Genomic DNA, 17,628 nt, shown 5'->3' on the forward strand with positions numbered 1-17,628 from the left:
AAGTTAGCTATTTGATGCTTGTGTACTCAGCAGTGATACGAATTCCCCACAAGCCTGAGAGTCCTCCAAGGGGTCCTCCCATCTCAGTCCTCAGAACTCAGAACCACAGCTCCAATAAACAAGTTCACGAATGCGTCAGCCAGAAAAGTCTCTTTGACCAGTCGCACTAACCTTGGTGTCGGTTGGAATGGTGATTCAACCGCATTTGCCTAGCTTCCAGCCATCCCTGGGAAAACCGTCTCTTCTTCCTGCCTGTGGCTGAAACACCAGCCAGTGCCTAAGAAATTACTAGCAGTGCTGTGTAAAGACATTCTCTGGCCCTGCTTTCCTGCTCCCTACTACCCCCCCTCCAGCCCTACCTATCTGCAAGGCCGTCAGGGCCCAGACGGGAGACCTGCTCAACCACAGTGAGCAGCAGAGAAGTGTGCGGGCTGCTATAGCAGGTGTTCAGCGACAGAGGCAGCTGAGAAGCTTGCTTCTAGAGAAGTGGTTTGCAAGTTTTAGTGTAGAACAGAAGCTTCTGTGTCTTGTCCTGGTACCTCAAGGAGCCTGTTTGAGTAGTGAGACCACCTGGGAAGTGAAACCCAGCAGTCTGCCTTTGGGAAGAGCCTTCCCCCAGGGATTTTGAGCTGGTGGCTCATAGGTCACACATGCCCTGAGCACGTCATCCTGGAGGTCTATTTACTGACACCTGGAAACAGGTGAGCAGGTCCAGTGAGGCTGAACTGGCAGGTGAGTGTGTAGCTATAGAAGCAGAGTGAATCTTAGCAGTGCACAGAGACAAAAAGGGAAGATGATGGAAGGCGTTTGCCATTTCCTTCAGACCACTTCCCAGGAAAGCTCTCCCAGAGAAACTCTAGATCCTTTGTTTACCTTTCATGTAGTTCATCTTTCCATCCATGTGCTACTCGTATACATACATGGAGTGTCCACATCCTTCCACTCAGTGTGTTTGTTCCATGGACCAGCAGCACCTGGGAGCTCTTTAGAAATGCAGACTCTCAGACCTCATCCCAGACCTGTGGGCCCACATCTGCATTTAACAAGACCTGCATGCTAAAACTGATGTATCGTAGTCCAGGTGGCATTGTCCCCTCAGTCTCCTTTAGTCCCTGCATCCTTGAGTGGACACGACTTGTAGCAGAGCGGCCTCCAGTGGCCCTCTATAAGAGGGGCTAGGGACTGTAACAGGGTCCCAAGGGATCCTGCCAGACCCAGTCTAACAAGCCATGTCTCTCCTGCTGTACAGGGCACGGGCTCCCTGAGTGAAAGCTCCATCCCCTCTATCTCTGACACCAGCACCCCACGACGAAGTCGCCGGCAGCTCCCACCCATCCCTCCGAAGCCTCGGCCCCTTCTTTCCTACAGCTCCCTGATACGACACACTGGGAGCATCTCTCCACCCGCTGACGGGAGCGAGGGCAGCTCCCCACTGGCTCCCCAAGCTCTGGAGAGCAACGACGCTGGCCTGGCCGAGTTTTCCAACTCCAGGCAGGCACAGCAGGGCCAACACCCCTCCCCACAGCGTTACATCTCTGAGCCCTACCTGTCCCTGCACGAAGACTCCCATGCCTCGGACTGTGGCGAGGAGGAGACGCTCACCTTCGAAGCTGCAGTGGCCACCAGCCTGGGCCGGTCCAACACCATCGGCTCAGCCCCGCCCCTGCGGCACAGCTGGCAGATGCCCAACGGGCACTACCGGCGGCGGAGGCGTGGGGGGCCAGGGCCGGGCGGGATGTGTGGCGCTGTCAGCGACCTCCTGAGTGACACAGAAGAAGATGACAAATGCTAGAGGCTGCTCCCCCCTCCGATGCATGCCCTTCTCTCACACAGAGAAAACCAAGACTGAATTGGGAAGCCAGTGCAGCCCGGGGGGGAGGAAGAGGAAAGAGGAAGATGGAAGGACATGGTGCATTATCAGAGAGGAGGAGGAAAGGCAACCGGAAAACCAGTCACACCCACCAAACTGCTTCATTTCCCTTTGCAAGATGAGCACTGCCATAGTTCTGCCTCTTTGCTGGGGAAAGAAAATACAAGAACATGGAGGGCTACTCCCACAGGAGGAGGGGCACGAGGACAGCTTTGCTTGCCCCTGCCCCTTCTCACGCTTCTCGGAGCTGTGGAGGGGTTGAGCTGGCCCAGAGGCATGCCCATTGCCCCAAAAAGCCTGAAGCTCTTAACTGGGGAGTCCTGGACACCGGAGGAGAGGAATCTGCTCCACCGTCTGCTCTTGCTCCTCTGCCAGCACTGCTGGCGCTGGAGCACTGCAGCAGCACCTTCTGCATTTTCCTACAGCTCGTCTCCCCCAAAGCACACAGGCCGAGTTCAGGAGCACTGGATGCCAAGGGGTGGACACGGGGAGCCGGGAGGAAGCTGACGTGGAAGGAGTGAGGGTGCCAGGTAGCAGCAGTCAGGGCTGGTCTGGGTGCGCACAGCCATAGCCCAGCAGCCCGCACCGTGGAGGGGAGGGCCAGAGGCAGCAAACAGGGTGTGCGGGTGGGTGCAGGCCTGTTCCCCGGGCGTGGGTGCTGGGAGTGCTGGGAGAGGCCAGGGAGGTCCCCCAGGAGCAGCAGCAGGGCATAGACTCTGGGAAGGATAGCATTTTAAAAGTATTCAACCACCGGTGTGGCCAGGCCCCAGCTAAGGAGAGTTGAGTCCAGCCTTAGTCGTCCAGATGCAGGTCATGGGGGAACCCTGAGGGGGGGTAAGGGTGGAAGAGGGCACGTGAGGTCTCAAGGCAGAGTGTGCCTTCCAGCCAGTACAGGAGTATGTAGAACAGTGTTCCAGCCCTAACAGCACATGCAGACTGAGTGGCAGCCCAGACTTGGCCTGGGGGCAGTGGGCCTCTCTGCTAAGCAGCAAAGCTGGTGCTGTGCCAAACGCAGTGAGGCCAGTGGCAGAGGCCCAGGCCCCCCGCCACTCCCTGAGAGGGCAGCACACACGTATCCAAGAGGGGCCACGCATCACCTCGTAGGGACCTCTATGGAGATGGGGAAGGCCCATAGATTGAAACGAGAAGCTTCAATGTGAGAGTCAGTCTGAGTTTACCCAGGGCTTCCTGGGAAGGAGGGACCCTTGGTCTGGCAGCTTCTGCAGCTGGTCTGTGGTTGAGGGTCAGTTTGTCAGGATACTTTAAGATGACTAGTAAATATACCTCAGCTTAGACCTGGGCTGCTGCTCCGAGCAAAGCAGGCTCTGATGGGGCCTCACCGCACAACGTGACAAGCCTGAGGCCCCAGGGGCCCTGCCCATTTCCCCGGGCCAGGACTGGGCTTTACCCCTCCTCAGAATAAGAGCTGGGCAGAAGGCAGCCTCAGGCCGCTCTCTCATTCCTAACCCCCAAAACAGAAGCATTGAGAAAACGAGAGCTCATGTCTGGCTGATCAGTCTTCTTTGGCGCAGGTTGTCCATCGGTGGGACACGTGTCCTCACCTGGGGAAATGCATGGTCTCAGTAGCTGGAAGGATCCCCCGGAGAGGCTGCCAGGCAGGCCCTCTTATGCGGAGACTCGGAGGCCCCTCGGTGGAGATCACAGTAGATAAACACTTTTTTATCCTCCTCTAGCCCTGTTAGGCTCTACCTCTTGGGTAGGAGCAGTCAGCGGCTGTTTTTTTCTTATTTTCATTTGTTTGTTTTGTTCTTTTGATTGTAAGAGAATGATGGCAAAGCTGCGTAGGCCCTGAAATGCCAGATACCACCACACGGCTGCGGGGCCTTTTGTCACGGCCCCACCTTCTCTCCTAGATACTGATGGAGCTTCATGACCCATGGGCAGCCGGCCCGCAGACCAAAGTAATCCCAGGGCAGGAGACAGATGAGGCAGAGACAAAAGCCTGCCACTCTTAGACCCTCTTCTGTTTCCCTCTTCTGCTCAGCACCTGTGTGCTCGGGAGTAGTTGGGAATGTGAACGTAACTGTGTGATGCCCTGATCCTAACAGGCATGATTGTTACATAAGACTCAGACGCTGGGCCTTGTATTGTTAAAAGGTTTCCTCTGCTCGGCATCATTTCATGCCAAAGCGCTACTATGGGCTGCTTTGCGCGCACAAATTGCTTGCTTCTACCTTGGCAGTGCAGTTTTTCCCAGGGACAGGCCTACAGCAGGATGCCCATTCCAAGCCAGCAAGTCCAGTGCACTGTTTTAAGGGAACTGAAGTGATGCCTATGCCATTTCAACACTAGGGGCAACTTAGGCTGGCAGAGCAATTACCAAAAATGGAATTTGCTGGTAAACATTACAGACACCAAATTTACTGTGCCAGGAGACCTTCCGGGACACCTGAACTCCTTAAACGCACATACAATTATTTGAGTCCTGAATAAAGTGGCATGAAGTACCACAAGTGTGGTCCCCTGACCCAAAAATCAGTTTTCTTATCCCTTAACCTGCATTACCCTTCTATTAAGTACAGAAAATGAGATAATTTTCTGCTGAGTCATGGAACTCATTATCACAGTCATCTTATAACAGTTTCTTTCCACCTCTGACTAATTATGAACTCCAGCCTTCCCTCTTACTAGCTGACCGGGACGTCCCTTCCTAGGCATCACATTCTGCCTCTGCTCTTTCTCTTGAAGAGAGGCCCCTTTAGATCTCCAAACTCATGCTTCTCTTGGGATTAAAGAGGATGGCAGCATCTTGAGAAACCCCAAGCAACTGGGGCTGCCACCAGGCATTGAGATGCACAGCGTGACCCAACTTAGGTCCTCTCAGGATCTTCAGCTCTACATCCAGTTTCCCTCCCTATTCTAAGTCTTCAGCATCTTCTCAACGCAAGAAAGAAGGCGGGAGGGAGGGAAAGAAAAGAAACCAAGGTAGAGAGAAAACTAACTGGGTTTGCATTTAAATACACCTTTTTCCACTTAAGGCCCCAGACTTCTGGTGGGGAATTCACGTGGCTTCCTTTTTCTGTGTCTCTCTCCGTCTTTCAACCACCACTTTTTACCAGCATTCTGCCAGTACAGAGTGCCAGCAGACCTTCAGACATGGAGACAGAGCTCTAGGCCAAGATGCCCTGAGAGCCGGGTCAGGAGAGAGGCACCTACACCGTTAGGGTGGGACCTTTGAGTGGCCCCCAGGCTCAACATGAGCCATGGACACAACATACTGGGCTGTCCACTCTTCTAGCTAAAGAACCTGTTTTTATTCTGGGTACCACTTCCGTTCCCCATTCAGTGTCCCTTTGGGGTACTAGGATCACTGAAAAGATTTCTCTGAAGCCAAACTCTAGAGGTTGTGTTGTAAACTTTGCCCTCCCTTGATTCTGGGACCACAAAAAGATGGCTCCATATTGCACCACTCAGCCAGCATTTCACTGCCCTACACACATCTGTCCCCCCAACCCCCGTACAGCCTTTCTGATGAACTTGAGCATCCTCTGCCCTCTTTTCTCACCCCAGCCCTTGTTTGGCTGCATGGTAGCCTTGATCCAACTCCTGAGATGGCTAAATCCACCCCCTGCAGGCTTAGCTGCTGATCTGCCTGCCTCTGCTCTCTGCTGTTGGGGAATGCTTCATTCTCATGAAACACGTGTGGTGGGAGCTCACCAGGGGACATTCTGCAAAATGATCTGAAACTGTAGAAGGTGTGGGATGGTTGAGGTGTGCATATGAAACATCCACATATCAGTGAAAGCCCACAGCAGGAAATTAGGTCTTTCCTGAAATAATGAAGCAAAGTTTAATAATTTTGGTCTTTTTAGGAAAGTTCTCAAATTTTCATTACATCCTATTTCTAAAGCCTACTCTGGAGGTCTCATTGTTGAACAGAGTATTTCTTTAGTGGGTTGAGCCGGGGATAAATTGAGAGATGCTTTAATTTCTCAGTTCAGCTATAATATATAAATATTATGAGGTTATATGAAGAGGGAATGCAGGGAAGCAGATGGTCATCTACTTGCAGGGACTTTATGAGACTTGAGGGTTAAGAAACTTTGCTGTTCTTATCAGTTCCACATTTTATGTTTTGAGACCCTTCGAGGCCTGTTACCAGTGAGGGCCGAGAGTCATAGTGACGGGGAGCATTCCACACCTTGGGGTCAACTCTTTCTCACTTGCTTCTCACCCATTCTGTCTGTCCATCCTCCTTGGATTCCAGGGCACTGAGCACTACCTAGGAGGTTCAGGAGAGGACTTTTGGTAAAGGAAAGAAGAAAGAGTCAGGCCCTTAGCAAGTGGCCAGCCAGGAGCCCCGAAAGGAATCAGATCCATCTTTGGCTAAGTCTGTCTCCATCTTAAGACTCTTTAACAAAAGCCAAATGAAATAGTTATGACCTCACCATCCCATGAGATAACCAGAGGGGATCCCACATTATTAAGCACTGCCTGATTAGCAGCTTTGTTCTTTTGACTTTTGTGCTTTCCTCTCTGGACCACCCAGTGCATTGTAGCCAGGTCCACCCCCACAGAGCAGCAGCAGGCTTCCCTGCTGGTTTCAGACGCAGGCTCAACCATAGACGGCTGGCGTGAGTTGTCCTCTGTCATGTGCTGTGACTCACCCAGGGAGAGAACATAGATGTATATACCAGTTGGAGAAACAAAAGACTAGGAACAGAAAGAACTCTCTTTGGTTTCTGAAAAAGCCATCTTTTGCTTCCCTTAATCCTTTCTGCTTTGACCTGCTGAGGTTTCTGCATCCCAGAGGCATCACTCCAAGCCAAAGAGAACAGCTTCATAGATGGTCCCAACCTACCCAAAGGGCCTAGAAAACTTCTCTTAACAAAACTCAAGCCAGCTGGTTGAGAAATATGAATGGAATTCACAGTGAAGTCTAATGGATGGCTGGTGAGGCTGGGGTGCCCCCACCCTGCACTTCGACCTTTCCAGTCTTGTTGCTTTCTACTGACACCCCCCATGTTAAAAATAAGGGGGATAGTATCTTGACCTTCTAAACGCAAAAAAGATTTTATAGTAAGCCATGCTACTATGTAAATACATTATTGAAGTTTGAATTCTTATTTCTGGGGGTACCAAGAGATAAATTAGGTAAAAAGAGGTAAGGAGACTTATGTTCATTTTTCTTTGGGGTTCTTTTGTTTGGATGTTTTTGTAACACACCTGCTCTAGAGCAGCAAAAAAGGATACATTTGTGCCCTGCAGTGTTTCTGAATCTTTAGGAGTTTCCGTCAAATTTAAGGTGATATTTGAGTCAAAAATCAGAGGCTATACATAAAAGTTCCATCTTCTGGTTTCCTTTTTGTTTTTTTTCTCCTCCTTTCTAAGTCAGCTCTGTCTCTAGTTTCTCTGTCCATATCTTTGCTTCTTCTTCTAGGATTTAAAATATAACCTCAATTAATGAAAAACTGCCTTAAAACTTCAGTGAAAGCCAAGGAAATGATAGAATGGGTATACATTTTTTTTCAGGACATTTTTAACCAATAAATATAAAATTTATGTTGCAATGAAAAGCCAAAATTATTTTAAAAGAAGTGCAGTAATCTGGTAAATGAAAATTAATTGGGAGTCAAAAATAAATCGTATTTCAGTCTTGTGTAGTAATTTGTGCCTTCTGCAAGGGTATTGTATCTCTCTTTCCCTTGTTAGGAAAATAGAAATACTAATGCTTGGCTAATTCATGGGGCTGTCAAGAGTTAGTAAGTTAATGACACATCATGAAAGCACTTAGTCTCCACAATTCAATTTAGAAAAACCTTCTTTCCTTATAACTCACCAAGGGCCTGTGAAATTCTCTGCATTGCTATAAGCATCTAGTTTTTTTGGTTTTTGGGTGGGAGGGGAAGAAACTTCATGTGTAGTGGAACCCGAATCCCAGATTTGCTTTCCTTCACTCTCTACTCTTCCCATTTTCCCTTCCTCCTCTTCTTAGCTCTCTAAAACAGAAAGTTCCAGACTTATTTTTTAATCCAAGAAGGAAGTGGAGTTTCCATGCTCAGACCTTGTAACTTTTCTCTGTAGACACTTAAGGCAGTCTTAGATCAATTAACCACACTCTAAAGCTTAGGTTCCTTACAGAGACATCTTTTCCAAACCCACATTGGAAATCTGAGTGAGTCCGTTTTTCTCTCTTTGTTCTGCCAGTTTGTCAGAAATAAGAATGGATAGCTCCCTCTATGCTGGAGCCAGACCAACCTAAAGCCAGAGTTCAGCACTGCATGTTGACCAGATGGATAGCCTGTAATATACATGCTCATTTGGATCCAAAAGGATCCATTTGTGTCAGGTAGTACTACTTCCTGCTTGGCTCACTTAGAGGAGGGCCCCCAAACTGACAGTCAAAGCTGCCAAATCTGAACTTGACCTTATCGGTGACTCCATTTTCTTTCCAGGACACCGATTTCCTACAGTGATGGCCTGTACCATACAAGAGCTGCTGCACAAAGCAAGCCTAGTAGAAATCTGTATAAGGGATGAGTGGGAAAAACACACTCCCAAATATCAAAGTGCCATTAATCAATTTTTAAAAATCAAGGTAATATGAAATGAGGGCTAACCAATGTCATCTAACTGCCAATTAAAGTATACCATAGTTTTGGTCTTAGAACATTTGATACAGAGTTGTATGCCGTTAAGCAGATCCCAGCAGATATAGTACAAACATAGGCATTGCATTTTAATGGCTGCCAGTGGGGATATATACTTAGCCTGCAGGCCACACTTCAGTAGTGTTTTTCTCTGCTGGTGTTCTGTTAACAAGCCAAAATTTTCACAAAGGCACCCTAAGTGCTGCGATGGTGGGGAGCCTCCCTTATGGGGATAACAGGAGAGCGGTGCAATGCCACTCAGACTGAGTCTGAGATTTGATTTGAGACTCACCCAGAAAAACAAAGGGAGGAGAAAAATCTCATGTACCAGGTGTTCTTGGCATTTCATAGCTGGGCCAGGTGTGGCAGTGGCTAGGAAGACAAGCTACAGAACAAAGACAAGGTTGAGATGGAAAACAGCAGCTAGTCCCAGGAAGTAGAAGGCTTAGGGGGTATGATCTGGGATCCTCTTTTATACTAGGTCACAGGTAAACTTACTAGCACGATACTGGGTTCACAGTGGTTCTTTACATTCAACTCACCTAGGGTGGTGAATTTGAAGGTCTCAGAGGATTTAAAGAGCCCTGAAAGTTTTTCCCAGATGTGGGAATGGAGAGAGAGGAGGTTCTTGCTTTAAAGCAGCCCAAAGACAATCTCTGTGAGTTTAGCAACTCTTCAATATACCAGTGCCAGGGTGGAGAGATTTCATTGATCTTCCTAGTGGTCCAAGTGTCACCAGAGGGGAGAAGGGAGGTGAGTGGGATGGGGGATGATCTTTATCAGGAATAATTTCAAACTCTGCAGGATGTGCTACTAGTCTCAAAAGACCCCTTGCAAGGAGGTAGATGACAGGGTGTCCCCACAATGCCCTCTGTCCTTGGGACAAAGGTCAGGCCGTTCCCTCTTTAGTTTGCTCTTAGAGGATGAGCATGTAAGATGGGGTCAAGAGGGGAATTGGGTGCTCTGCCTTACGCTGTTAAAACGCTGCCACCTCTTACAAAACGTGAGTCAAGGCGCTTGAGACACTTCCCTGCAGGCAGCATCCACTGTGGTGTGCCAGCCTGATGCCCCTTTGGTTACAGTGTTTAAACCGCAGCCAGTGCTGGCCCACCCACGGTATGGGTGCATCTCTCCTAAAGCCAGAGTTCAGCACTGCATGTTGACCAGATGGATAGCCTGTAATATAAATGCTCGTTTGGATCCAAAAGGAAAACCATCACAAATAAAAGAAAGATGAACAACTTTAATGTTTTTCTGGGGGGGGTGTCAAAGAAAAGAATAAATAAAACCTTGTAAAGAATTAATCAATCTGATTCCCCTCCCTCTGTTTATTTCTTTGCTCCCAAAAAAGGGAGATCATGGGTCAAAGCCTCTCCAGGACTCTTGGGGTGAGTGGGCGGTGGGTTCTGCAGTGTGGGTAGCTGAGGTTTGCTCAGTCCAGCAAGTTACAAGGAATTCCAGAGTTTCTCAAAGTTCCAGGGACATCCTGGTCCTGGAAGATTTTATTTTACTAAAAGTACCATTTGTCTTGGAAGAAAGGGAGAAAAATAAGACTCCAGACACACTGGTTCCCTGAAAAAGTTGAGATTTTTCTGATCAGAAAAATATCACCAAGTGGTATCAATGTCATCTAATATTAGGGACACCAGCTTAGCTGCCAAGTTCAGGAAGAAGTGGACTCCCCAAGACTCAGGACATACTGTCCATTCTTTCCCTCCCTATCACCCCTCACATAACTATAATAGCTTCCTTAAGAAAGGGGAAGAGGCAGTGCCCATGTCCAGCGGTCCCTTTGATTCTCCCTGGGGAAACATCACCTTCTAATCCTCTAATAGGTTTATTATTTTAATTTGAGTAATTATTTTACCAACTTAATAGAAACCAGCATTCTAGGATAAGTTTTCCATGTCTGCCATTCTATCAAAGATGGTTTCTCAAGTCCTAAGATATAAGAGTTTTTTAAAGTAGGAATTTTCTTATGATCAAAACCATCCAAAAATGTGATGGGTGGCCAATGGTCAGAATCCTTGAAGGCTAGATTGGAAATCTCTCAGATCTTGTCCAATTGTTGGATTTTGTCTTGTTTTCTAGTCATCACCACTGGAGTTGGGAAGACAGAATTTGAAGAACAGTTTTACCTAACTTCACTCTCTTACGGGGATGACTAGTTGGTTAGTTGGACAAAGGTTGGTTTGTAAGGAATTTTTACATTGATTGATGAGTTTTTCTGGTTTCTTTCTAATCGAGATTTTAAGTCCACAGTATTTCCCAGGCAAATGGTACTAGCAAACACATACAAAGAAAAATAGACACTGTTCTGAACTTCTCTCTGATGTTTCTGTTTTATGGTTCTGACCATCTATTGGTTATCTAAACACAACATGTCCCTTAACCTATTTTTTTTTGTCTCTAGGATATTATAAACTTGTCTTTACTTATATACCTTATTCTTTTGCTAATAAGCCAGGAAAATTCCCAAACTAAAGACCAAGATATCATTTCCTTAAGCACTTAAACAGAAAACATTGGGACTAGTCACAAGGGCATATGGCTCTAGAACACCTTAAACATATGAGGCAATGAAGAGAAGGAAGAGAATGGGAGCTATAAATGCAAGTTAGGGGGTCAAACCCAACAATTCAAATCTATGCACCACCATTCATTAACTGTGTGCCCTTCTGTAAGCCACTTAGCCTAAAATTCACTTTCTTCATCTTGAAAATGGGAACAGCAGCAGCAAGTGCCTCATAGGGTTGTTGTTTGAGGTGAACAATTAACTGCATGTAAAGAGAACAGCCATTGACTGTCCCATAATAGGCATTTGATAAAAGTCAGGTACACATCATTACCACATAAAAGTACATTCCCAAACCCGAGGAACTGAACCCTTCAGAGATGTGTTCTAACTGGAAGAATATACCAGGTGGGCGTTTCCCTTCTGTTAGTGAAACACAGAAGACAGTTTGGTTCTCAGACAGGTTTCTAAGGAAAGGGGAATAAATTAGCTTTAAAAAAGCAGATCATTATTATATATCTATTATTAAATAATGCCTCCACTCTTGTCTCAGAAACAAGCCCTAATTTGCTTATTCTTCATTTCTAATTTCCATATTCATTTTATAACAAAATGGGAGAAACATCAGTGGGAGATAGTAATTGTAAAAGTAGCAATAAAGTTAATGGCAACATTAAAAATACTGTACACATATAAACATAGCAATATTCAAGGCAATTTGAAGTTTCCAGCAACTCACAAATTAACACATGTAAGTGAATCATAAATTTGGTGTCTATGGCCTCGTTGTTACTCCATTAAAGGAAAAAACTGTAAGAAGAATCCTTTTAAAAGACCATTCCTAGGTGGTCAGTAAGGAGCTACTGGTTTATAAAGCATCAGCTCTGGACATAAATTGTGCAAGGCTCTACAAGGGATTGCTGGGGGAATAGGCAGGGCAACATGAGATGGCAGGCAACCAGTCCGTCTGGCAAGGGGACCCTCCTAAGCCTTAGAGCACTGCCCGCAGACCTCTGCCCTCCACCTCTGCATGCAAGACCACATGTGTACATAAAAATAATAACTATAGCCTCCATCTGCTGATTTTTAAATGATTCTATAATACACAGGGACCAGAGAACCCAGAATGTTAGAAGAGGAAGGAGTGTACGTATCAGTTCTAGCCCAGTCCATTTCATGTGTGAGGTATTTGAGATTTAGATAAACTCCAAAATGGGTTTTCCAGAGGTCAAGGCTGTCCCTTGTGAATCTGGACAGCCACAGTCGGTTCTTGAGATGGCTCCCAAACCCTTAGCACAACCTTCTAAAAAAGAACAGCAGAGAAACACATTAGGGGCCCTTTAGTTCACCTGTCTAGAAGACTCACTTGAGAATTTTGTCTCCACTAAGGACCCTCTCCTTACAGAGGGCACAAAAATACATGGGTCTTCACATCCCCCAGCTGCACCCCACAGTTTATAACTCCTGCAACAGGAGATATAAATATTAGAGAATATCTATTCTCAAACTATTAGAATCATATTAGAGAAAGACCAGGCATGAAACAGAGATACTGCATCAAAGGAAATGCTGTGACAGATCAAACTATTCAGTGCTAGAAATGCAGGATAGAGTTCAAGCATATTGGAAACATGGCTTTCCTTCACGGCCAGACTGGATGGCTTGACTTGAATGGGACTACAGTGTGGGTGACTGGAAGGGGGCTGCAGAGGAGAAAGGGTGCCTCATATAAATACAGCTCCGTAAATATGCTGACATAAAGCATTTTGTAGAAGGGTCCAAATTCCAGCTTTTCTTCAGATAATGACCCCAGTCATCTCATGTATCTTCTAACCCTTAAGAATTAGGATAATAAGATCAAATTTAACACAGCTGTATTTAGGATTAGAGATTAAACACACACACACACACACACACACACACACACACACACACACACACACACGAGTTCCTGGCATGGTGCCTCACATGCAGCAGGCAATTAATACAACCTGATTGCTGTTATTACGAATCCATTCACTCATTCATTAAATGTATTTATGAATCACATAGTATGGTGCCAAGCATCAGGGTTTCAATAATCACAAGCCAGGTGAGGTAGCAACCTTGAGCTGTCCACAGCCTAATGGAAGCTATCAACAACAAATGGTCACACCACAATGTGAATTGTGTTAGGGTAGGGGGCTTTCAGAGCACTACGGAAGCCTCTAGGAGTGGCTAGGGCATCAGAAATGGCTTTCTGGGAAAAATGGTATTTGAGCTGCAGCCTGAAGAATGATGGGCTGGCTGGGCCATTAGGAGGGCAAGAGAATGCCAGGTAGAGGTGTGGAAGAAAATAACTTGCTGTAGGTCAGGGCAGAGCTCTGAGAGCACATGTTAGGGCATAAGGCTGAAGCATAAAGAGGGAGCTCATAAACGATGCTCAGAGTTCAGACTTCACACAACCATTGTGTTGGCAAATGGCAAATCATGAGAAGACTAGGCACAGACATCACATGGGTAAGCCAAACCGGGTTTGTTCACGTCAACGATAAAGAAGAAAGTTGGGACAGTTATACCACAGAGAAATTACAGTGTACCCCAAGACATCTGGCAATACAAGCTTCTGGCCACCGAATTCCTGCCGTGGGGGGACACAGCTGAAGAGGATACTGTGAGTGCATAGGGGTCACCTCATACCCTGCGGAGGCCTAACTGTCTCCTCCAGGATCAGCTCACAAACAGGACCCTGAAGCCATTCCTGGGGTAGGTTGACCCAGAGACATGCCAGGGTACTGCTCAGCTGGCTCACCCCATCACTCTTCAGGTCACACCGCAGGGCCAGGGCTTGTGCAGGGCAGGAGCCTCAGGCTGAAAAACGGCTCTCATTGATCACTCTCTGGCCCCTCTGCAGCCCAGGCAAATCCCTGAGTTCAGGGTTGCAGAAGCCAAGGGGGCTGTCTCTCAGGTGCCTCTTAGTAGGCTCAGGAAGGAGCCCTCTGACCTGTGACTCTGTTTACCCCCCAGGCTTTGTCCTGAGGGCAGTGAGCAGCCACTGAAGCAGTTCAAAGCAGAGGATGATATTTGAACAAACAGAACAAAACCAAAACACTTTGGCAGAAACGAGGAGAATAGGATTCAACAGGGAGAAATCCTTTGTAGTATAATAGGTGCGGGGCTTGGACTAGGACAGGGACAGCAGAGATGGAGAGAAATGAACAGAATTGAGCAGTCCATTCAGGGGAGGAATGGGCCAGACCTGATGATGGGTTGATGTGTCACTTTGACATATAAATCTGGTTTCCACTGAGTGAGGGAGCATTTAGTTGAGACGGTGTTTTAAGTCTCCTTTTGCTACTGCAACACATTACACAAACTAGTGGCTTAAAACAGTATGAATGTTTTCTCTTAAGCCCAAAAATCAGCTTCCCTGGGCTAAAGTCAAGGTGTTAGCTGTGCCGGTTCCTTCTGGAGTCTCTGAGGGAGAATTCCTTGCCTTACCTTTCCAGTGTCTAGTGGCCACCTGCTACCCTTAGCTTGGGACCCTTTCCTTCTCTCGGAGGGACTCCTCATCCCTCATACAAGAAACACCATTATTGTATCCGTCCAAGAGGCTGATGCAAGATAATTTCTCCATCTCAGCGTCTTTAATTGAATCCCATCTGCAGAGTCTCTTGTGCCACATAAGGTGGCATTCACAGGTTCCGAGTATTAGGATGTGGACATCTTGGGGAGCACAGAGGATAGCCTCCAGGTATGTGAGCACCAGCAGCTCCACATATCTGTACATCCCGGTGGGAGGCAGTAGCCTTGACCAGCGTGGGTGGGGCCTTTTGGTCCTCGCTGCCAAGTTGTCCGCTGCTCAGAGAGACCCAAGGGACTCTCAGTAAGATACCTTCCATGCCTCCCTTAATGGCACGTACAGCTCTGTCACTATAGTCAGCTCCTTTAGAACACTTCTCATTCAGTAAGACAAGGACCAAAATAAAACAGACCAGAGTCTCATTTCCCAGTAAGAGCATCCTCTGTCAGAATCATAACCAGTGGTCAAGGGAAATTACAGCAGCTTGATTTATGTTATCAAACATGTTTTGTTTCATTAAAGCGTAATAGTGGTCCCTTTAAATGTTTAAAAACATGATTGAGTTTATAATAAATTGATTCATACACAACTTTCAGGAGCACATGCTAAGCATAAAGCGAAATACACCTCTAGTTTTTCTCAAGAGCAGGAAACTAGTTGCGAACTACTTGTTTTTCTGAAGAGAAGCAAACTAGTTGCCCAATTATACTTGAAGTCCCCACTTAGAGTATTAAGTCCCTTCAGCTGGGACTCTATTTCCCTGTTACCTTTCTGTCCCGGACCTGTTATGTTAGCTCACCTTTCTTTGTTATTGTCCAAGTAATTAGAATCTGTCTTTTCTTTCTCAATCACTTTTCATTTGCTTTATAAGTGTAGCCTTTTTCTTTGGCTTTGTAACTGTGGGACATTTAGTAGAAACAGAGGACAGTGTCTTCGTAAATAGATCGTAATTGCGAACAGTCACCATGAAATTTTAAATAATTCCTTATTCCTTAGATTCAAATCAAAATAAGTCATCTTGCATGGGCTGAGTGCTTCTTGAGGGGATTGGCAACCTTTCCCAGACAGGTGCTGAGGGGCCATGGATGAGCTAACAGGGGGTCCTGGGCACTGGGTGGGCCACTAGGCTCCTGAGGTGTGGCCTTTGCATCCTGAGCTGGGCTCCATGGGACCCAAGCAGCTGCTGCTCAGATCTGAGCTGAGGAAGTGGTGGTCTTAACCTTAGGCAATAACCAGAATTCCAAACGGCAGCTGCTCTGCCAGATGGAGGAAAGGAGAGAGGATTTTCAACCATTCTTGTGATTGGTCACAAGCAGCATGTTTCCTTGAGAGGGGGAGAGGGAAAGGAGGGATAGGAGAGGAAGGGAAAGGAAGAAGAAGGAAAAGATGTATTAACACACCAAAGTGCAGCCTTGCCGTTACCAAGCATCACAATCTAGTTGCCAAATTGGCAGAAAGGTGCTTTTGTAATTAGAAAAATCAGTGGGTTAGTCACACACTAATCAAGACCTATTTTTGCTTGAATTAGGTCAGTCTTCGTTAAATGCCTCTCTAGAAATAGGCGGAGGTCGAACCCCCCCTTGGGTGGTTTGCACTGATGCAGCAGGGATGACTCATGTTTGCTCCTCTTACAAGCTGAACAGATGGCTGGGAGTGGCTGATGAAAGCCTTCCTTCCAACTCCCCTGAGACTGAAGAACCCCGCTGACCTCCCTGGGAGCCATGTGAATGGGCCACAGGGTGGACAGCAGTGGTTCCCGAGCTGAGCCTCATGCCTGTGGGGCATGAAGGTTCCTCAGCCCTTTGCTAACTGAGCACGGGGGAATTATCACCTCAGCTACTTGTGTACTTGTGACTGGCAAAGAGGAGTTCCTGGCATCTTTGTAGACTGGTAGGTCTCTGCAGAGGAATAATTAATCAGTATAGCTGAGTCCTCATGGGATGTTTCAGTTTGCTGAAAGGCCAGCATCTTGGGCTTCCCCTCAGTCCTGGGAAAACCAACCACTGGTCATTCCAGGCCCCTTCACAGAGGGTAAGATCCAAGCCCAAATCTTTAGTTGAAAGATACTCCAGGTTCCCCACAGTGGATGAAAAATTATTGCATGAGAAATGTTTAAGACGAAAGGGATATTTGTAACTGTGTGACAGAGTAGTTCTCAAACTTTAGCATGCATCAGAATCTTCTGGGCTGTAGGGACTTCTGCTTCCATCCAAGATGGAATAATAGGGACCATATTGAACTTCTCATATAAAACAATCAAAAAAGGATCAAATATGTGAAACAATAGTTTGCAAGAGCCTGCATATCTGGCAATGGAGAGTGACTTTTGAGAGATAGGAAACATCATGATTTCTGTGAGAGAAAAAGCATTACAACTGCCTCCAATTACTACTTTGAGAAAGTTAGGAGTTAGGGAGTTTTGAGAAAGTTTGGGAGTTTAGGGGAACCATGTAGAGTCTAGTGAACTCCCAGAGTTGAGGAGAAAAAGTGGAGAGTTTGTAGGAGACTATGGCAGCTCAAGTTAGTAGAATAGAGTACCAGACAGGAGAGAACGACCCAGCGAGAACTCTGGAGATCTACAAAGATTTGCCCGTGAGTATTCAGCTGAATGCTGATCAGCACGTACACATGAGGAAAACTACCCAAGGCTGAAGAAAAAAACATTTTAAATAATTACAGGCAACTGCTTGGTGATCAGACAGGGCTGGGAATCCTGCTTGTTCCCAACAAACAGACTGAAAAATCAGCAGATTAAGGGGTGTTGGGTAGAGTACATTAAAGGTTTACCTCAGTCATGAAGAATAATTAGCCATAGATTGATAATTGCTTTGGTCCTGCCTTACAAATCTTAAAGCAAAACTTGAAAGGATCAAACTGCTTTCGGATAACATAACTACAACCCAGAACAAAGCTCAAAAATATTTATGGGAATAAAAAATATCCAGTACCCCACAAAATAAAACTCAAAATGCCTGGCATCCAATAAAAATTACCAAAATGCAAAGAAGCAAGAAAATGCAACCCATGGTGAGGAGATAAAATCAATTGAAACCGACTCAGAACTGACATA

The 17,628-nt window shown here is 46.5% G+C and overlaps 1 protein-coding gene across 21 annotated transcripts in view; it reads left to right on the plus strand.

Annotated features, from left to right (window-relative positions):
- The window catches only part of CACNA1E (calcium voltage-gated channel subunit alpha1 E), a 581,675-nt gene extending 571,886 nt beyond the window's left edge, over positions 1-9,789 (plus strand). For all 21 annotated transcript variants that reach the window (XM_073216846.1, XM_073216856.1, XM_073216857.1 and 18 more), the window contains one exon: positions 1,250-9,789. In XM_073216846.1, the coding sequence (XP_073072947.1) occupies positions 1,250-1,792 (543 nt within the window). In that variant the 3' untranslated portion in view covers positions 1,793-9,789. The remainder of the gene's footprint in view (positions 1-1,249) is intronic.
- Positions 9,790-17,628: the final 7,839 nt, after the last annotated feature.

This window comes from Manis javanica, chromosome 11 (genome assembly GCF_040802235.1).
Source record: "Manis javanica isolate MJ-LG chromosome 11, MJ_LKY, whole genome shotgun sequence".
Taxonomy (NCBI): Eukaryota; Metazoa; Chordata; class Mammalia; order Pholidota; family Manidae; genus Manis; species Manis javanica.